Source organism: Peromyscus maniculatus, chromosome 19 (assembly GCF_049852395.1).
Source record: "Peromyscus maniculatus bairdii isolate BWxNUB_F1_BW_parent chromosome 19, HU_Pman_BW_mat_3.1, whole genome shotgun sequence".
Lineage (NCBI taxonomy): Eukaryota > Metazoa > Chordata > Mammalia > Rodentia > Cricetidae > Peromyscus > Peromyscus maniculatus.
Genome location: NC_134870.1, coordinates 7,690,128 through 7,712,365, shown reverse-complemented (window position 1 = coordinate 7,712,365; position 22,238 = coordinate 7,690,128). Strand labels below are relative to the sequence as shown.

Sequence of the window (22,238 nt, the reverse complement as noted above, 5' to 3'; positions counted from 1 at the left end):
CTTGTTCCTGTAAGTTTCGACCAGGGCGTTATTGGTGCCAGTTCTGCTTAGGTAAACACATTATTCTTGGAATTAAAGCAAAACCAACCGTTAGTCCACAGTCTTTAGACTTCATGGATCATGGAGAGCTTCTCCATGCAGCTGCACACTGACCCTCCCAGTGTCCAGCTGAAATGAGATTGCGCCTTCCTGTCAGTCTTTCACAGTTTGCTCTGTCTGGTCATCCTGCCAGCTCTGCCCTGACCCACATATTTTGACAAGAATCTGTCACAGCTCCTCCACCATGGTTTGAAGCTTGTGCTAGGGGTGAAGAAGCCAATCCATAACATGGCAGTGGGACACAGGTTTATAGCACATCTGTCCCCTTAATGTGTCAGATGGGGAGTTCCCTTCATTTGTTTTCGTGAACTAAAAGTTAAAGTTTTCCTTTGACCAAGTGCCTTCCCTGTATCAGGGTGCATGTACCTGGGATCTCAAGTGGCTAGTCTGGTAACACCTTTCTGTGTCTCATACTCCACAAGTATGGGGGACCTCTCTCCTTGCTTCTTAATTGGTTCTGAATTACTTATCTTTTATTATGAAATTGGTAGCATGTGGACATACTGGAAATAATTCAGTGTGTACCCACAAGTCTTTTCCATTCTTCACATCTTACTTTGCTGCCTCACCTGCTCTACCAAAGAAATGAGCTACTACAGATACATTTGAAGCAACCTGTAAAAAAAAATCTTTCCTGTTGCATGTCCTACTGTCCCATCCTGGAGGTGGTTGCTCTCATTGCCTTGTCCATTTTAAAATCCTTCTTCTATTTATTTTTGTGTGTCCAGAGCACTGGCTATCTTTGTGACTAAATTTTGTAAAAATGGAATCATCACTCATATCTTTTATTTATTTATTTTTAAGAGTGGTTCATAGTGCTATGTGCTTAGCCTTCAGTTTTAATCAGGAATGCTGCACAAATGTGTTTTTTGATGTACTTAAACTAATGCTCATTCTGAGCTTAACTGATAATTAAATTTCTCTTTCCACATTTGTGTATAACTTTAAGGCCCTGACTCTTTTTGCTTGTTGTGTTGTCCATTTGACAAATTGCCTATTGGATACATGTCGACCAGGTCTTCATGTTGTTGGGCTTTTCTCTTCTTGAGTCTTGGAAAATATATTGGTCCATTTTCCTGTAGGTGGACACATAGGGGTTCTGTAGATCCTGAGACAACAGCTATGCTTCAGTGAATATCTCTCCATCATTTACTAGGGCACCAAGGAGAGAACTTCTCTGTGAATGTAGTACAGTGTAGGAGGTTAGCCAAAGTCATCCTCAGCAGACTTTGCCAAAGTAGTCTCGTTTGTACACTTACTCTTGGGTAAAGAGCTGGTTCCTCTGTGTCCCTGATTTTATGTGTTTGTTTTTTTTTTTCTCACATATAGTTGACTTGAAACCTGTTATGAATTTTGTGGGTCTTGTATTGGTTCACTTTTTATCTGTATGACTAAAATACCAGACAGAAGCAACTGGGTGGAGGCAATATTAAGTAGGCTCTTGGCTTCTTAAGTGTCTGTCCATTGCCACTGTTCCCATACACTTGGACAGAGTATCATGTGGATGTCCTCTGTGGATGAAGCTGGTCTTCACAGCTGAAAGGAAGCAGAGAGAAGGGAAGGCCTGTCTTCTCTTTCCCCTTTTACTTTTGGAGGACCCTAATTCATGGAATGGTACCACCTACACTCAGCATGGGTCTTTTCACTCAGTTGGTCCTCTTTGTAAATGTCTTCACAGATTCATCCGAAAGTGTGCCTCGGCCGTCCCTTAGCTGACTCTACATTTTTGTCAGGATGACACTCAAAGTCTACCTCCACAAGGTTAAACTACACTCTCTTGTAGTTCCTAATAATATTTTGATATTAAATACTGTGCAATATTTAATACACTTTAAACTTGTTTTTGTTTGTGTTTTTATTTCCTTAGATATGAAAAGAGCAAATTAGCTATTAGAAGGAGTGGCTTTTTGCAACATCATTATTTCTAAACTTCATGTATGTAATTCAGGGATTCCTTTAATTAAGAAGCAGCATTGTATTGCTTCATCCAGACACTACTTGTTCTGAGTTCTGTCACTTTGGGGTTAGGCATGGGGGTTGGTGATCATTTCTTTCTGATTTGTTGTGTCTTTGGGGACTGGTCCTAACACTCTGGTGACTGAAATTGCTCCCTTTGGTGAACTTTCTGTATTTTTCCTCCTCCTTCTGTGTTTGAACTTTCATCAGTTTGGGGTAGAGTGTCCTATAGTTAATAGAGAATACTATAAGGTCTAAACATCCTGAGATTGAAGCAGTGAAGCCAGAAGTAACCATGCATATGTTGATGGTTAATTCAGTAACCCTTGATGTGACTAAAATTTAAGTACCCTGTGAGTAACTGTGTTGACAGAGAGGAAGATGCAGAAAGGCTTGTGGTTACTTTCTTAAGTATAAAAAAAGAATCTTAATTGAATTGATCATTTTTAATATAACCATAGTCTTTGAATTAAAGACATTGTTTGATTTGACTTGGCATGTACTGTTTATTATGCAGTAATTTATCATAACTTTTTCCATCAACAAAGCATGTGGAAGCAAACTTCATGAAGAACTAGATGAGAATGTGAAACTATCTATACACTTGAATGTATACTTTTTTCCCCCATAAGCCCTCTCGTTACTATGGGTGATATGTAGGCCCCTGGAACTATTTGGCTGACTCCTAGTTCCATTCCTACTTGGTCCTCTTCATTCACAAAGGCCATTTTAATGGAAATGGTCAGTCCTTAGAAAAACCTGGAATGTGTATTATGTAGATTTTTTTCAGGACTAGACAAGTGGGATTTGTTTCTTCAACTCCAATTATCAAAAAGATTAACCCTTTGCCCTCTACACTCTAATTGTAACCCTTCAGAAACAGAGGTTGTTTGTACAAGATAGTTGAAAAAAATGGGGCTGGATGCCAAGTGGACAGTTTCTTGGTTGAAGGAGGCAGCAATCATTGCCTGCATTTTTCTCTTGTGTTCCAGGCGTCTGTGGAGGCTTCTGGTGAAATTGCATTATGCAAGACTGGATTTCCTGAAGATGTTTACAGTGCAGTCTTACCGAAGGATGTGCACGAAGGACAGCCTCTTCTCAATGGTAGTATCTTCAAAAAAATTCTTGTCTGTACAGTGTGCGTGTTCTTCAGAGGGTCTCTGACTCCTGTCTGTGGCCTAGCAAGTGTGAGTGTTTCAGTCTCCATAATGAGACCATAGGGACTTTACTGCGGGACTACAGGGAAGACCATGTAGTTCCTATGCACATTGTTGGAAGCTCCTGGCCTTGTGAAATGTCCAAGTTCTTCCTTGTTCAGTTTATACTGAGAAACGTCACACAACTGCTTTTTCTGCTTTTCCTGCGTCTATTTTACTTAGTCTGAAGAATGGTACTTACCAGACATCTGATTCTAAGGGTCAAAAACTATTTCCTTGAATTTCAGAAAGGAACTCATAAATACTAACTTGGATAAAACATGCTCAAATTTAATATTTGGCAAAATTATTAGTAAACAAACTTAACATATAGAGTCTCAGGTGGGGGAATGAAATCTGTGCTTTTGTTATGATGTTGTTTATAGAAATTACTAGAAAGCTTGTCTATGTGGAACATATGTGAATTGGAAATATAGACACATTCCATGTAAATATGATCAAATTCATTGTGGTTACTATATGAGAATTCTTGCCAACAAAGCTAGAACGAAATCAGAAAAAAACCCATCTAAAGCAAAATGTAAAGCCCGTAGCTTTAGTTCCAGTGGGAAATGAACAAAATTTTGGTTAGTAGCCTTGTAGTATTGTCATGAACACATTATCATTGCATAGTATGTTATTGAAATGTGAAAGCAAGGATTGATCAGTGGATCATATTTAAATTTTATTTCCCAGCAAATCTTGTACATCTCTAAAGCTGTCTGAGAGAGCTGCATTTAGAAAATCTGTTAACCTCCACTAATTAATTTGCACAGAGCTCTACCACATAGCCTTAATTGAAGTGTCTCCACAGCACTGACAGACCCAGTGCTCAAACACCTAAGAATACTGGAGGCAGAGGACTTTGAAATGTAAATGGCTTTTTAGCTAGGAAAGCTCTTTGGTGCAACTTACATTTTATTCTAATTTCTATTTAAATTATGATTTGCTCCCACCTATGTGGTCTTTCTGAAGTTGATTTCCAATTTTCTCAAAAGCATCCTCCTGCCCCTGCTCATTACATGCTTTTTTAATGAGTGCATGACGGAGTTGGTCTGTCTCAACATTGAATCACTCTCTTATCTAGTGGATCATGGCTGACTTGATGGTGCTTTAATTCAAATCATAGGGTATCAATCTCAAAGAGAATCTTGAAATCCTACAAACTTTCCAGGTTCTTTAAATCTGTAGATGACTATGCAGTATAGAACCTGTATAGTAGGAAAGTACTCCCTGAGTGTGCAAAATATATTGACATGATTCTAAGAAATAGTTCTACCAGACAAAAAAACTTAAAGTAATTGGTTGCAATTTTTATGATTCATTTTTTAAATGACTAATGTCTTTTTCTAAGAGCCTTTAATTTGTTTATTACAAATAAGCACATAGTCTGTCACCAGAAACCATTGACATAAGATTAATTACTTGGAGATTTTGAATAGTTTTAAAGATGACAGCTCATTTTATAGTTATTCCATAATGCTGGTAACACAAGAAATGGGGCTTAACTTTTCGCTTACATCTTTTTAGTATAACTTAGACACTTGTGATTTGTCCTGAAGTTGTAATTATGAAAGATTCAAAATATGTTTGGCTTTTCCCTCCAGCCATCCATCTTGGGAGAAAAATAGATGATAGTGTGTATTTTGCACATGACATACTATTACTTGTTTTCTTTATCTATCCTTCTTAGACAATGTTAAAGGACAAACCAGCACACGCAAGCTCAAGACATGCTGTTTAAAACACCCACTAGGGGAAAAAAAAATAACGTTGGGGAAAGAAGAAAATTCACTCCAACTTCCCAGGAGCGTTAGTCTTAGTGTCACTGGTTAATGTTCCTGTCAGAGCCCTGACTTTAAATGATCGCAAGCTTTTACCTTTTATATATTTGTGGCACCTTTAGTAGGATAATAATCCAAAGCTATGCCATTCATGGAAGCAAAATGCCATGCCATAATTCTTTGTGTGAGTTTGGATATTGAAATAATTCGTTTCACCTTGTACACACCACATTGCTAAGTCACTGAGGCTGGTTGTTTCTGGTGTGAGCTAGTGGCCTGTAGGGTGTAAGGCAATAATTGTACATGGCAGTCTTCGGCACTTTCCCAAGTTACCAGCTGCTTGGAGTATTCTACCATACGAAGGTTGATGTGAGAGTTGCCACCACTGAGTTCATCATGTTTCCCATTTCCCAAAACATTCCTTTCTCAATCCTGCAGCATTATGTGTCTTTCGCAGTTAGAATCAGGTTTCATATCCTAGCCAGTCATTTTAATTCTCTATTTCACTCTATTTGAAAAGATAAGACATTATTCTTGCTATTTCCTTTTGATAACATTTTTTAAAGAGGCCAGTGGCTCACCTGTTGCATACAGTGGTGTCAGAGGATGTGTGTGGCATGCCCAGCCTTGTGAAGGAGTTGAAAATTTTGGTATTTAGGACCAGGGTTGCTGATCATTTTTTAACAGTTGAGTAGTAATCTTCATGAAGGTGTTTGGAAACTATGAAACTCTCATTAAAGATGTAAGATTTATAGCATTAGAAAGCCACAGAGGAGCATCACACGTGGCCTGGACAGTCATTGTAGGACAGCCTGTTCCCAGCTTCCCTGTCATTTTCTCCATTTGTCAGGCATTTCCTGAGATAGCAAACCTTGGAATGCATTAGAGGCCCTCCAGCAGCTCTTGATGATTTCATCAGTCTGTATTTTCATAAAATCATAAAGGAGTGATGTGCCATATGTTCAACCTTTGTCTCTCCTCTTATATTATGTGATAACTTTGACTCACTGAAGAGAGTCCATTATTTTTTAAAATAGCTGTACAGTCCTCAGTTCTGTTATGTTAGCAAAACCAGATTTTTCTTAGCTGTGTGTCTATTTTTGAACATACAGGTTGTTTCTAATTTTCTTCTCTGATGTATAGTGCTGCTATGGAAATTCTAGAGAAAGTTGATGTTTCTTTAGAGACAGCATCTTCTGGAATTTGTTAAAAAGCAGAAATTTTTGAAATGAAAGGAAATACAGAGTTTGACAAGTGGATGTTTATTATAGATTTGCATTTGATAGAAATGTTTCGTGTGTGTGTGTGTGTGTGTGTGTGTGTGTGTGTGTGTGTGTGTGTGTATTCTGTCATGTTATGTGTGTGTAGGCCAGGGGATAACGTCATGTGTCGGTCCTTGCTTGAGACTACGTGTTTCTGTTGTTACTGCTGGTAAGTTGGGCTAGCTGTCCTGTGAGTGTCCAGGGCATCCGCTTCTCCTCCTCCTGTCTCTTTGCAGAATCACTGGGTTTACACATGCTCCTACTGTGTTTCTTTTCTGAAATCCAATCTCAGGTTCACACCTTGGCACTCACTCTGTTCACAGGACTATGTCTTCAGCCCTGTAGAAATGTTCTTTGTAAGATAAAAAGCCTCTCTCTCTCTCTCTCTCTCTCTCTCTCTCTCTCTCTCTCTCTCTCTCTGCCTCTCCTTCCCTCTCTCTCTCCCTCCCTCCCACCCTCCCTCCTATAAATCATAAATGTATGTTACTTCATTTAAAGATATCCATCACCATGCAATTTTGTAATGTTTTCTAGATTTGTTCTTTCCTTTCTGGTGAAAAGCAGTTTTTAATCCTGCAAGATATATGTTTGCCTTCGTGAAGTAGGATCAGATCTGTCATGTTTAGCCAGTGATTTTTACCTTACATTTTCCTATTCCAGTTTCAAAGCACTTATTACCAACTCTCTCATTTTCCAGACAAGCAAATTAGAGCTCTGAGAGATTATAGGCTTGCCCGTGATTACATAGCTCCTTAGTCTGCTAGCTACAGACCTGGAATTAGAACTCAGTGTTTTTTTTTTTTTTCCTAACCTAGTTCTGATGATGCTGATAATTAAAAAAAAACAAAGTCCACCACAGAAATGGAGGATGTCTTAGTCCACATATCCAGATGTCTTGTGCAAAGCTTATAGAGAGCCCACTTCCTCTGTTGACACAATGATTGACATACTGCTGGGAAGATTTGGGGACCATCACATAAAAAATACCTCTTCCAATTAACAAAATATATTTTTTAATTTATCTTTACTCTTAATCATTTATACACGCCTACTTACCAGTAGAAAAATACAGGGCTTTGGAATCTAATATTAAATTTATTCTCCACTAAGCTAGGAGAAGAAAAAAACCATTGTGGAAATACTTCACTTGAAAATAAAAGAATTACCATCGACCTGACCTTTCTGTCCAGTGTTCACAGTGTCTGACACAGCAGCGGCCACCACTCTAACATTGCAGAGGATCCCGGGTCTTTCAGTGTGGCTGGCAAGGGATGTCCTTGTGTGTTTTGAATTGGTTGTTCTCCTGCTGTTTCGCCAAGTCAACTCCTCAGATCTGGTTAACATAAATAGCAACTGGCAATTACCATGGGTATTTTCAGTAATCCATTCTGCTGCACAACCTCTGGCCAGCTCATGATGATTATGTTCAACTCCATGGGATTTAATTTAGATTAGTTTGCTTGCTGATTGAGCCTGTTCTGCATTAACAGGGGGACTGAAGGATGGTAACTGTAGACAACATGACTGAAGTAGTTTTTATTAGTTTAGTAGGGATATACGACTAAAACACTGTGCTGTTTATGTGTGTGTTTGCATGTTCTTGTGTGTGGGGGGGGTATGTATATGGGAGTGCATGTGTACACGTATGTAGAGGCCATCCTTGGGTGTTCGCCTCAGCTGTTTTCCCCATTGGTCATTGTAGCACAATGAACTGAGGCTGGCAGACTGAGCTAGACTGGCTGGCCAGTGTGTCCTACGAATCTACCTGTTTCTGCCTGCTGTTGTTATGATTGCTTTTCCCAGGGCCCAGCTTTCTTTTTGTTGTTGTTTTTGCCTTTTGTTTTCAAGACAGGGTTTCTTTGTGTAGCCCTGGCTGTCCTGGGCTGTAGACCAGGCTGTCCTCAAATTCACAGAGATCTACCTGCTTCTGCCTTGAGATTGCTTGGATTAACACTCCCCTTCACTGTGCCCAACTTTTAACAAGAGGGCTGAGAATTGAAAGCTGGGTCCTGTACATAAACGGCAACCACTTTTCCTGAGTGAGCCACTTCCCCTAGCACGTGCTGTACTATTTTTTTTAAAAAATAATATAAGTGCCTTTGTGTGACATGTCACACTGTATTTTAACAGAGACTTGATTGTGAAAATCTGTTATAATTATTTTGGTAAATTTTGTATGTATTTAACTTGTAAATTTTTTTAAATAGTTGAACTGTAGGTTTATAAACTTCTTGTTGATAAAGCCAAGTAGGCCATTATAGTTCACTGGCTTCTGATGGGTTGTGGGACATGGCACAAAACACAGGGATTGTGCTCTGTGCTGTTGATAAGCAACTGGGTGCCTCCTTGTCAAAATGTTCTCATGAGCAGTAGTTTTTGTTGTTGTTGTTTTTAAAGTCAGGGTCTTTTTTTAAAAGACATAGTTTTAAAAACCATTTATTTATTTTTTATTTTATGTGTTCTCAGCCTCCACTGTGTGTGTGTGTGTGTGTGTGTGTGTGTGTGTGTGTGTGTGTGTGTGTGTGTCTGTGTGTGTGTGTGGTCATTTACACCATGGACCATGCTTGGAGGTCATAGGACAACTTGCTGGAGTTGGTTCTCTCTTTCCAACCTGTTGAAGCAGTATCTATCTTATCTCTATCACACTGTGTACTCCTGGCTAGCTGGCCCTTGAACCTCTGCCTGATTCTCCTGCCTTCAGGTCCTCATGCTTACATTGTTAGTACTTTGACCTGCAGAGCCAGTGTACAGGCCCTGGTACATTTCTTTTTTTTTTTTTTTTTTTTTTTTGAACAATACATTTAGCTATACAATAAGTAAAAGAACTGGGCACCTTCGTCTTGTTTATATTCATTTGGACATTATTTCCCACTTGGAAGGTTTTCAAACCCCTTGGATGCATTTTTTGGTCCTGCTTTCTTAACCCAGTGCTACCAAGGAAGACACACCTGTGTGGGTGTACACCTCCTGTTTTAGCTTCTTTCGCAGGTATTCCTAGCCTTGAGAAATTTGGAGGAGCTGAGATTGGCTCCATTCACCACCACATGCTAGAGACAGCCAGGCATGGTTTGCCTGTCACTTGCAAACACGAACGACCAGCTTCCCAAATATTTTACAAATCTTCCATCATGAGATCAAAGAAAACTCTGTCCCTCCTCGCGGTGGTCAGCATCTGTCAGGGACTCTGTGCTTGGGCAGAAGTAAGTGCCCTGAGAGAAATGCGGCAGATAAGGGAAATGTCTCGAGAACGTGTGCTTTGCAGCTGATGTAGGACAGTCTGAGCATGAGAGAAAAGTAAGTTAAAAAATGATACCGTGTTGATCCAACAGCTACAGCCACTTAGGGGGAATAATGTTAAAAACAGGGAGCAGTAGGTGTTGGGGTCCCAGGGGAGAGCGCCTGGCTGACTGGAGTGGAGACAGGAAGGGGCTGAGGTGAAATGAGGTCAGTGTAGTAGCCGGCCACTCTGTGGGAGGCTTTGTAGACCAGTGTAAGGACGCTGGCTTTGCCTAAGGAGAGGTAAAGAGCTTTGGAGGGCTTTCAGCACAGGGAGGACATGATCTGACTTCAAAACACGATCCCACTGGCCGTGACACTGAGAAAAGACAGGAGGAGAGACCAGATGGGAGGCGGCGTCCGAGGGTGAGGGGCCACGGTGATGCCAAGGAGGCTGAAAGCGACGCGTGGACTTAGAGTATTCCAGGAAACATAGGTGAAGGAGAAGCCATAGAATGTGAAATTAACCCTTTTAAAGGGATGGGTCTGATAGCGCTTAGTCTATTCAGCGTGGAACAAACACCAGCTCTTTCCACTTCCAACAATTTCTACCACGTCAAGGTAAGGGGCTCCTACCCAAGAAGCACCTCCCCTCCCGTCATCTGCCACACAGCACACAGATGTTTGTGACACTTCTTTCACACAGCATAAAACTCGGGAAATTCTTCGAAGCTCTGGTTTGTGTCAGCAGAACCTCGTTCCTTCTCATAGGTGAAATGGTATGCATTGTATGGGCCCATTGACTCATACAGTGGCACACAAGTTATACACACACACACACCAAAATGTATTCATCAGTTCTGTTAATTGTAGCTGGAGTTTTCTCCAGTCCTGCCTGGCCTGTGGTCAGGACAAATCTCTCTCACCCGCCAGTCCCACAGCTGCTCAGACCCAACCGAGTAAACACACAGAGACTTATTTTGCTTACAAACTGTATTCCACTATCTAATTATTCTATCTTAAATTAACCCATGTCTATTAATCTATAAGTTGCCACATGGGGAGTGGCCTTCCGGTACCTTACATCTCACTTGTCATGGCCACGGCTGGCAGCGTCTCTCTGACCCAGCCTTCCACTTCCCAGCATTCTCTTCTCTGCTAGTCCCGCCTATACTTCCTGCCTGGCTACTGGTCAATCAGTGTTTTATTTATTAACCAATCAGAGCAACACATTTAATATACAGAACATCCCACAGCACTTCCCCCTATTTTTTTTTCAAAAAGGAAGTTTTTTTTTTTTTAACTTTCACATAGTAAAATTACACATAACAAAACAATTATCAAGCAAGAATTACAGTTACAATATCTAGTCTATTTATAATATCTAGTCTATTTGTATTTGGCAAAGTTAGAGAAGATATTCTATCTATCCTGTATTTGTGAATCTAAGGTTTCATATCTAACTTACCTCTTATCATAACTAAGGAAAATTATAACTCTAGTCTTCAACTACATCAAAGACCTCAGAAGGATATACTATTACCTGAGAAACGGGAGGACGCAAGCAACTTTGGAGAGTCTTGTGAGAGAGGACAAAGACATCCACTAGATGGTTCGATTAGTCTTTGGCCCCTATACCCAGGTTGGACGACCAATTTGCATGTCAGGACAGCTATGGACCTCCACCAGAGTTTCCTCTGGCTTCGCCCTGCCCAGGCATAGTTCACCATCTTTCGGTCCTAACGCGTACGCTCGTGCTCCAGTTAATGATTCATCTGTGGATAGACAAAATAGATAGTTTCACTTATGGGTCACTGAGAATACTGCCGGTATCAACATGCATAGACAACACATACATTCTTTTATTTTTCAAATGTATACCAGGGAGTGAAATGAGGAGACTGTGTACTGTTTCTATGTTTACGTCATTGCACACCTATGAAATGCTTTCTGCAGACACAGTATTCTCACAGACAAACACTTGCTATTTTACATTTATTTTTACTGCAACCATCCTGGTGGGTATGAAGATGCACCTCATTATAGTTTTGATTTGCATGTTCCTGGTGACTAATGGTGTTGGACATCTTTTTTGAATGTTTCATTTGTGTGTAATTTTGAAGAAATACCTATTCGGGTCCTTGGCTCATTTGTAGAAATTTAGCTCTCTGGTTTTTTTTTTTGTTTTTTTTTTTTTGTTTTTTTTTTTTTGTTTTTTTTTTGAGTCATGGAAATACAGACACAGACAAATGAGAGAGAGCCAGAGAGAGAAATCCTTGAATGCAAGCCCTTGTTAGATATGTGGTTTGTAGGCATCTCTTGTCTGTAGGCTGCTGTCTTAGTCTATTTGGGTTACTATAATAAAATATTATAGATTGGGTGATTATTAACAATGGAAATTTATTTTTCATTCCTCTGAAGGTTGTGATGTCCAGGTTCAGAATTTGTGCTGATGTGGTCTCAGGTCTACATTCTCTTATGAGGCCCTCTTTTATACTACTGTGGCCCCATGGCAGAAGTAGCCAGGGATCTCTCTATAGAAGTATAAGTCAGGGCTTTCTCGAGGAACAGAACTCATAGAATGAAACACACACACACACACACACACACACACACACACACACAGAGAGAGAGAGAGAGAGAGAGGGGGGGGAGGGGGAGGGAGAGGGAGAGAGAGAGAGAGAGAGAGAGAGAGAGAGAGAGAGAGAGAGAGAGAGAGAGAGAGAGAGAGAGAGAGAGAATTTATTAGAATGGCTTATAGGCTATGGTCCCGGTAGTCTAGTAGTCTAACAGTGGCTGTCTACCAGCAGAAAGTCCAAGAATTCAATAATTGTTTAGTCCAAGTTGGACTTCAGAGAAGAATCTCAGAGAATCCCAGAGAATTAAGCTCTGATGCCAGTGAAGGAATGGGATTGCTATCAAGACAGAGAGCGAGCAGGCAAAGAAAACAAGCTTCCTTCTTCCATGTCCTTTGTACAGGCTGCCAGCAGAAGGTGTGTCCCGGATTAAAGGTGGATCTTCCCACCCCAGTGATCTGGTTTAGAATTGGGTCTTCCCAATTCAAATGATTTAATTAAGAAAAAATAAATCCCTCACTGGTGTGCCTAGCCTTTTGGGATTTATTTAATTCCAAATGTAGTCAAGTTGATAACCAAGAATAGTTATCACAGGAGCCTTTTGTAAAAGCAATGACCAAAATCATAATAGCAGAATCCTTGTGACCTCATCACATTTCCAAAGCCTACTTCCTGATACCATCATGTTGTCTGTTAAGATTTCAGCATGTGAATTTTGAGATGGGTAGAGGGATATAAACATTGAGACCACAGTAGTCATCTTCTCACATTCTGGAATATGTCCTTTGGTGCACAGGCATTTTGTTGCTATTTTTAGTGTGTGTGTGATTGTGTGTGTGTGTGTGTGTGTGTGTGTGAGAGAGAGAGAGAGAGAGAGAGAGAGAGAGAGAGAGAGAGAGAGAGATTTGGAGCCTTGAAAAAAATACATAAATGATATATATATATATATATATATATAATTTATGTATATATATATAGCGTTTTACCACTGCGTTACATCTCCAGCCCTTCCTTGGGGTTTAGACACAGGGTCTTGCTATATAGATACAACTATACTTGTTCTTTACATAAAAGCTAGCCTGGCCTAGAACTGATGATGCTTGTGCTCCTGATTACAGGTACGTCCACCCACCTGATTACACTTTTAGTTTTGATGTAAGTCAGCTTATCTACTTTTTCTCTCCTTTTGTTCCTCTTACTTTTTGGTGCTCTATCTAAGAATTCAGTGCAGAATCAAAGAGCATCAAGACTTGCTACTGTGTGTCTGAGAGTTTTGTGATATAAAGACCTTTAATATTCAACCAAATCTCTGCTTTTATTTTTTTCTGAGTGAATTTCCATATGGGGCTACTGGGATGTGATGGATTGAGTGTATTCCCATGAGAGAACTAAGAATTGAAGGAGGCTCCAAGGTGTTTGAGCCCTGGGTGGGTCGTTACTCACTGTGGTAGAGCATCAAGAGGTTGGCTTGATCTGTGGAGATGACCTGAAAAGCCTTGGAGACATTCACATGGAATTCGGAGGCTTAGTGGAGAGGCCAGGGCTGATGAATGGAAAGTACTCCATGTTCTTGCAACATGGAAAGCCATGACTCAGAGCAAGTCACTACGGGGTTGATGGGAGGAGGAGAGACCAAGAAAAGAGAGGAGACACACTTGAAGAGTCCAGTGTTGAGAAGAACAGTGGGGGAGGGGAAGCACCAGGAGGGTGTGGTGACTTCTAGGGGGCATGAGAGGGAGTTTCAAAGGGACAGAGTGTTCATATACACTAAATGTCTGCTCACAGGAAGACGGAGGCGCCTCCATCGGGATCCACAATGGAGGGTTGCTCACATCTTTGATGACAGCTTTCAGAGACAATGCTCAAAAGCTTGACTTGTCTGTGTGTTGTACAGTTGTGAAGAAGAGGGACGTTGAATAAAGATTACATTTTCCATGAGAAGAAAGGAGAATTTGAGCAGAAGTTAGAGGGGGAAGTGGCCACAGACAGGGGTCATTTCTTCAATGTTTTTTTTTTTTTTTTTTTTTTTTTTTTTTTTTTTTTGATGAGGAAATGAGTCCTGTGGGAAGGAAAACGTCACAGTACACTGGACAGTAGTCTGCTGCCCAGACAACATGGATCTGGCTTGAGAAATGAGATGAGGCAGAACTCAGAAATCTGTATTGCCACCAGCTCTGCAGGTGTTTTAAACACCTGCATTTGGACCCACCGCAAGGCGTTTTGTTACCAAGCCTCAGATGGTTCCAAGTCCTCATTCCAGCCATCTGATTTATCTCAGAAGGTCTCCTCTACAGACATGGCACAGAGGATAAAAATAAAACCTTTGTGGTATTCCATGATGGGAACAGTGTTTTCATGGGTAGAGAACCCTTAGCAGACAGTTGTCCAGCTTCTACCAGAATACTGCCTCCACTCGTTCCTCTGAAGTTGGCGGGGAGGAGATCATTCCAAACGATGTCAGTTCCATCTTTGGAGTAATCTGTTTTTTTTTAAAAAAGTGATTTCTCAACAAGTTTAACAGAATCATATTTCTGAAAGCGTTACCCAGTGTGCCATTGACCCCCACATTGTACTAGTGCAGTCCCCTTTTCACGGAGGTTTTTATTATTTTTTTCATTCTGAAAAGTGTTCTTGAACATTTGACACGCAGTAGTCCCTTTTCAAGAAACCAGAGGTTGGTAGTAAACAGAAAAACAAAATCCTTGTTGGAGCAACTTGGAATCCAGATTCTCAACATACATGGGCATGCTTGCCTGGGCTCCTTCATTCCCCCAGGTCCCTGGCTGAACATCAAACAGTTTCCTCGGTGGAATTTCAACACTTTAGATTACTCTCTTCTTTAAAAGAGAGGAAACTGAGGTTTCCCCCTCCACTGAACTTAATACCCTGGGCCCTGATGCGTATGACAGAGGCATTCATTCCTCTTGCCTTTGATGCAAGCATGGCTCTTCTGGGCAACCCCAGGTAGGAATGGGATTATTTATGGTGACATTATTGTTTTGGCTCTGGCTAGGGGTGAAATTAAGTCAGGCCCCTCAGTGACTCCCAAAGAAGCTGCTTTCCATCTTGACTGGGACAATTATTTCTAATACAAATGTGATGCTTGTAAGTTGAGTTTTTTTTTTTTTTTCAATAAAGATCCTAGCTTCCCCAGTATCTAGAGAACCCCATGACATGCCAGATACTCAGTGGCCCTAGGAAAAGATGCCTGTAATTATTTTTATAAAAGACCATTTGAACAGAGGAGCAAAGAGTAAAATAAACAAGTTTAGGTGACATTAATCAGCTTGAAGAAATGAACCCTTTTCTGGTCTCCCTTCCTCTCCTCCCTCCCTCTCTAGTCATGAAATGGTCAAGAAGAGGCTGATGGATTTCAGCTTACAGCACCTTCAAACTATTTGCTGAGACTATATTTCAATTCTTGGCCCATGATTTCCTTAAAATAGAATTTTTTAATGTCAGGCAATGGAGAAAGTGTGTGCCTCCAGCTCAAGTATGAAGGCAGAAGCAGCAGAGTCGGGGTGTCTCAGTTTCTACCGTTTCAGACCCCTTTTTGAAATTCTTTTTTCTGTTTTTATTTTAATTTTTTTTCATTTTACATACCAACCACAGTTCCCCCTCCCTCTCCTCCTCCTGCTCCCTACTTTTTCTTTTCTTTGTGACACAGAAAAAAAATGAACCCTTTTTAAGACTCACACATGTTGGAAAACAAATGTGGCTTCAGGATTTTATGTTGATACATAAAGTCATGTATGTGTATATGACATGGAATTAGAACAGAAACCAAACTTTCTAAGGAGCAAAGGTGACCAACCGGAGCAGAGGCAAGGGAGTAATATGTTCAACACACATATGTACTTGGATGAAAACACAATAAATATTCATGGTGCAACTCTTTTAAAAAGCACATGCATTGGTATTATAAAGGCCATTGAGAGGGCATTCATACCAATAGATGTTTGTCTCCTTAAATAACAATATAAAACAAAGATGGATTCCTGATTGTGTTTGTTGATATAAACACATTTATTTTTTTTGTAACCATTAGTACCTGATGCTTACATGAGTCTGAGCTTTCTTTTTTACTTCCCCCACCCCTGGCCTTTTGGACTTTGTCTTCTTGGGACAGCTGATGGAAGACCTCATTTATTTACTTTATATTAAAATTTTTGAAGGTTTTCAGCTTTTAATCAATGATCTATTTTTTTTTTTTTTTTTTTGGTTTTTTCGAGACAGGGTTTCTCTGTGTAGTTTTGCGCCTTTCCTGGGACTCACTTGGTAGCCCAGGCTGGCCTCGAACTCACAGAGATCAATGATCTATTTTTATTTCTTATGTGTATATGTGTTTGGTTGTGTGTGCTTATGTGCCCTACATGCCTGCAGGATCCTATGTAGCAGAAGAGGGCATCAGATGCCCCAGATCTGGAATTACAGACGGTTATGTGCTCCCTGTGGGTTCTGGGAATTGAACCCTGTGCCTCTTGAAGAGCAGCCAGTGCTTTTAATCTCCAAACTAGCTTTCCAACCCCAAAATTTTATTCATATAATATATTTTGATAAATTTTTCCCTTTCCCAACTGCTCCCAGATTCTGCTCACCATCCCAACTTTATGTGTGTGTTCACACTCGGCTCTCGTGCTGTCTCTAACTTATTTTGGGAGCCTAGCCTTTTAGCAGCTAAGCCTTCTCTCCAGACTTGACACTTTCTTGTAAATTGCTGGTTGTTAAGTCTTTACAGGTAACTCTGGTCATACTTTCTCACTTGGGAGGGAAAAGTCATTCATGGCCTCCTTTGGAGGGGTTCCTTCTTTAGGTCATAACATTCCTTTTGTGGATGCTGAACTGTGTTATTTGTGTGTGTATATGTGGGGGGAGGAGCTTTTTAGGTGCTTTCCAAAATTGGATTACCATTAATGCAGTGTCCACTCCTCTGTGTTGAATTGACAGTGAAGCCACTTTAAAAAACTATGTTTATTGTACCTACATGGCCCCTCCCCTTGCCCTCTCTTAAGCTCTGTATGCCAATTTGTATTCCTCATGGGTGCAAGGTTTCCGTTAGGGTGAGGAGCTTCCCTGTAGCTAGTCCATTCATCACGATTTGGTTGTGGTACCTTTCTGTTCCTTGCTCCTTCGCATTGCTTGTTCACATGCTCATCGTTGGTTCAATTTTTGTTTCTAAAGTCAGTAGTAACAAAACACAGGAAGTAACTCTCCCAAAGTTCCATTATTTTAGCTTTTTAAATTCCAGTACCATTGATGTTCAAATTTCAGAGTATGTGAGTTACGGCTGGAGTATATTGAAGGGCCGGTTCCCGTGGTACCACCATTGACTTGAGGTTTGGGTGCTGGTGACATGTCTTCAGGTGAATTCTGAGGGTGATGCTGGTCAAGGAGGCAGCACTGACACTGACACAGTTGTCCTCAGTGTTCCTTCCAGCAACAGAGAAAACAGATCATGGATGTGTGGATGTCAAACGATGTTAGCCCACATGTATAAGCAGAGCTGTTGGGTGTTGTAGACTTATCCCCCTGCCTTGTATGCAGGCACTGCTTTTTATCTTTGGAGAAATGGGCTCTCCTAACATCTGGATCAAATGAAATCTTGCATACACTCTTAATAAATTGTGTTGATTTTAAGCATCTGAATGTTGACTCCTTTCAAATAAAAGTCGTAGGCAGTTCAAATGAAAGTGTTAAGTCAATGAAGGCTAGTTCTTCACTTACCTTGTGACAATAATAATAAAAGGATAAAACTAACGAAAATGGCCCATAAGTTTTATTTCTCAGTCTTTTTAAAAGGAATATTTTCTTTTTAATTATGTGTCGGCATCTGAACGAATGTACGGTACAAGTCTGTGGGTACCCCACAGGGGCTAAGAACAGTGTGTGGGATTACCTGGAGCTGGAATTGGGTAACGGTGAGTCTGCTGATGTAGGTGCTGGGAACCAATTCAGGTCCTTTGAAAGGGCAAGTGCTCATACCCATGGAGCCATCTCTCCAGCCTCGATGTCAGCTAATTCTTGGCACTGAGCATCCCACTACTCTGGCTGCTTTGTTTACCTGCAGAAGTTGTAGTCTGAGCAAGGGCACTCTTGGCAGGGAGGCAGCACCTAGCTGATCACTCTGCCTTTGGCATCTGACTGGCCATCAGCTGGTCTTCCTGAGGTTCTTTTTCCTCAATTCTTGGCCATAGTTATTACTCTGTCACCTTGTATTCTCAGATCCTCCACACCAGGACCCATTGATTATCATTTAGACTTTGATTTCAAAAGTAACATCAAAATGAATTAGTCTCAAATTTAGCATGAATTATGTGTTTAAGAAAGGGATGAAGATAAGTTGCATTCTCAGGGCCTAGGACATATTTGTGTTAGAGAGATTCATTCAGGGGCTGGAGAAATGACTCAGAGGCTAAGAGCACCGGCTGCTCTTCCAGAGGTCCTGAGTTCAATTCCAAGCACACACATGGTGGCTCACAACCATCTGTAATGAGATCTGGCACCCCCTTCTGTATACATAATAAATAAATAAAATTTAAAAAAAGACAGAGATTCATTCCACTAATTTCTTTGCATGAAGAAATTGCTTGGAAAATGTCATTGTCCAGACAAGACTGATGTGTTGTGGTAACAAGGAAAACACTAATAATTTGTAGTGGCCATTTACATTAAATGCTTTTCTATGTGATGTTAAAGGGCAAAAAAATAATGGGGTACCTTAATGAAATATCAGAGAATCTCCATGCAATCTACTATTTGTCATCTTAATTCCTTTGTAAAATTAAATCCTTCAGATTTTTGAATTATGCCTGTCTATAATTATTCCATCAATTCAGTCATTAGATCTACCCTGGAATCCTTTGTTGACTTGTCATTCATTCAGTGTGACAGATAAATTCATTGGAGCATCTTACTGCATTTACATTGTAGGGAAATGGTCCTTCGTGAGATAATTGGTACTCAGCTGAAAAAGCCCCAGCATGGGGTTCATCATCACTTACTAATTAGTAGATACTATGGTTTCTCAGCCCATTGCAGTGCCCCATGCTCCCAGTTTTAGTAGTTCTAACTTTAAGGATCTTAAATACTTCTTAATCTGAAAAATATTATCGCAGTATTTTCCAAGCAAACACATAAGGAAACAACTCAATGGGGGGTGCTTGTTGATAGATGCCTTCTGTGGTCACACGTACACATGTCAGCAATTCTGTGTAAGAATTTGCAGGGAGCGCCTTGCCTTTGACATTCTGAACCGTCACTGTAAGTGTGTTCCAGCTTCACAGTGCCTCACACTTCCTGAACAACTTCATGCACCATATTTTAGTTCCTGAGCTCTGCAAGTCAGGCAGATCTGGACATGGGTGTTTCCATACAATGCCGAGTCCACAGAATTTGATTCTGATAGAACACTTGGGGGACCTTGACCTTGCTTGGTACTCACACCCAGTACACACTCTGTTAGATTTTCAAATCCACATTGACAGGCAAGGTGTGAAGTCACTTTCCATGCCTTTGCCTGGTGATCACATAGACTTTGGTGGATTCCTGGAGAAGCTACTGAGGGCCCTCGAGGTTGTGTGGTTATCATTGCTGCAGTTCCACCTTTCAGCACACTCATGGCTTTTATTTTATTTTATTTTATTTTATTTTATTTTATTTTATTTTATTTTATTTTTTAAGTCCTATTTCTTCTTAGGGTAAAGGCCATGGAAAAGGCCAAGTAGCTCACATCTCCAGCCATCTACCCATCTTCATTCAAGGAGCATAAACTCCTTTCTTTGGAGGGTAAAGAAAGACACATGTGGCCCTCAAGGAGCAATGCTTTGCTGTGCAGTACGTAGGGGCTGGCTGGCAACTTGTCATAGATGCAGACAAATATCACCTCTTTGCCATGAAATACTGAGGTTATCGCCTATGAGAGCAGTAGAAAGCAACAAAAAATGCATGCTTATCAAGTGAGAGATTTCATGGATTAATAATGATAATATCCTATTCATCAGTGATTTCCATGGTTCAAATTCCCACAATTGATTGATCTTTAACTTTTAATATGCCCCAGGAAAAGTGCTAATGTAGACAAGGGCATTCAGACACACCGAGTTTTACTTATTTAAAAGTGTAGTGTTCAGGAATCAAGGTGTCAGGATTTGAACCCAGACAACCCATATCTTACTGATACACTGTGCAGCTTCCACCAGATGTGCCTGTGATGACTCCTGGCACAAGTGAGGGATCCTGTAAGATAAGATGAATGTTTCAGAGAAGACCGTGGAAGTGGTCTCTGAAGAAGAGCGATTTCAGAAGCTAAGTAGTGTGTGCATGAGTTCAGACTGTGGGCTTTTCCTGTTTACTTTTGAAATCTATGTCTATGTATGTGTGTGCCATATGTGTGTGGGTGTTCACAGAGGTCAGGAAAGAGTGTCAGGCCCTCTAGAGATGGAATTACAGGTGCTGATGGGCTGTCCTTTTGTGGTTGCTGGGAGGGGAACTTGGGTCCTCTTCTAGAGCAGCAAGACAGAGCCATCTCTAACCAGCTCTCTCCCACAAGTTGCATTTGGCTGTTATTGTTCGAAGAGAGTTACCCAAAGCGTAGAATAAGCCCGGAAGATATTTGAATGACTCAGTAAGGAAGGAGTTGCCTTAGGTGAGGAGTTGGGAGGCCTCTGTGGGTTTGTGGAGAGGGCAGTTTGAGTGATGTCCATGTCAGAAGTTGTGAAGAGTTGTGTGTGTTTTTGTGGAAATCGCATGCATCGTGGGCATTGTGGTGGTCTCCGCAGAGAGCTTGTCCTCCGGTGAGCATTTGAGAAGCTGTGTTCTGATGCTTGCTTTGCTCAGTTTCAGAAGCTAAGTCTATCTCTGCCTCCAGAGTTGAGGCATCAGCGTCTCCCTTCCCCTTCGTCTTTATCTCCTTCTTTGGTTGGGGACGAGGAAGCAATCTCAGGAGTCCTCATCAGCCATACACTTCCTAGTAGAGTGGAAAGAAATCTGTCCCTAAGCGAAATTACTGAACTGCTGAATTAATATGATCCAGGAGCTCTTTCTACCCCTGGGCCTCTAGTCGTGTTAGCTGATAAGCTCCATCGATTGTGTAAGGCAGCGTGAGATGAGTTTTCGGTGGCACGCAGTGAGTTGCACCCTAACTGATACTAGGTCCCCCAGAAGGTCTCAAGGAGGTTGTGAGCGCAGGCTTTGAGCCTTCGGGGGAATCAGAGGCTGGTTCATGAGATGTAGTCAGAAAGGGAAAGTATTATGGCAGGAATATGGAAAGTTGCTGTGGTCAGGGGACTGAATTGCTGTGCTGCTCTGCTCAAGGTCAGCCGTCTAAGGTAGGGACTGTGCCATTCTCTTGGTCAGCACCTCTACTACCTATCATAATGACCAGAAAACCTTGGCTTCTTGGTATTAATGAATAGAGGAAATAAATGTATTAATATAAATGGAGTAATTCATTGAGAAGCAGACAATTACGTCAGAGAATTTGTTATTCCAGACAGGAGTGTTAATTATTTTTTTTAATAAGAAGAATATAGAAATTTAGAAAAGATGAAAGACTGAAGTGTGATGCTAGTTCACAAGTGGGTGGAAGGTACTGGGTAGAAGGGGATTTGACTGGAGCCCGAAAGGACTCTTTCAGGTCATAAAAAGGCCTTGGGGACAGTTTTTTTCCCCTGCCAGGGCCTTTGTTTTTTCACTCTCTCCAAATGGATTTTTTCTCTAAAATGTCTTCCAAAATATTTTGGTTTTATTGTAAAATATATTATAAAATTATAAAAAATAAAGATCCAGGTCTTTTCAAACTAAGTCACATCTTAATATAAACCTTACCTGTCAGTGAGTGAAGTGCCATGCTGACGATGCTGTCAGGGGTTGCTGGAACTGGCTCAGAAGGAGAGGAGGCACTGTCCTTGAAAAGCACTGGTGTCCCAGCTACGTGGTGGTGGCACACACTTCTGACTCGGGAGGCAGAGTCAGGCAGATCTCTGTGAGTTTGAGGCCAGCCTGGTCTACAGAGTGAGATCCAGGACTGGAACCAAAAACTACACAGAGAAACCCTGTCTCGATCCCCTGCCCCCCCAAAAAAACAGTGGTGTGCCAATGGGGGACATCACTCCTGAGGCCCAGGTTTTTATAAGTCACAGTGAAGTTTTT

The 22,238-nt window shown here is 41.0% G+C and overlaps 1 protein-coding gene across 2 annotated transcripts in view; it reads left to right on the top strand.

The window, feature by feature from the left end:
* Cdh2 (cadherin 2) overlaps window positions 1-22,238 on the top strand; it is a 223,359-nt gene that overhangs the window by 32,070 nt on the left and 169,051 nt on the right. For both annotated transcript variants that reach the window (XM_006983037.4, XM_076554771.1), the window contains exon 2: window positions 3,048-3,159. In XM_006983037.4, coding sequence (XP_006983099.1) covers window positions 3,048-3,159 — 112 coding nt within the window. The remainder of the gene's footprint in view (window positions 1-3,047; window positions 3,160-22,238) is intronic.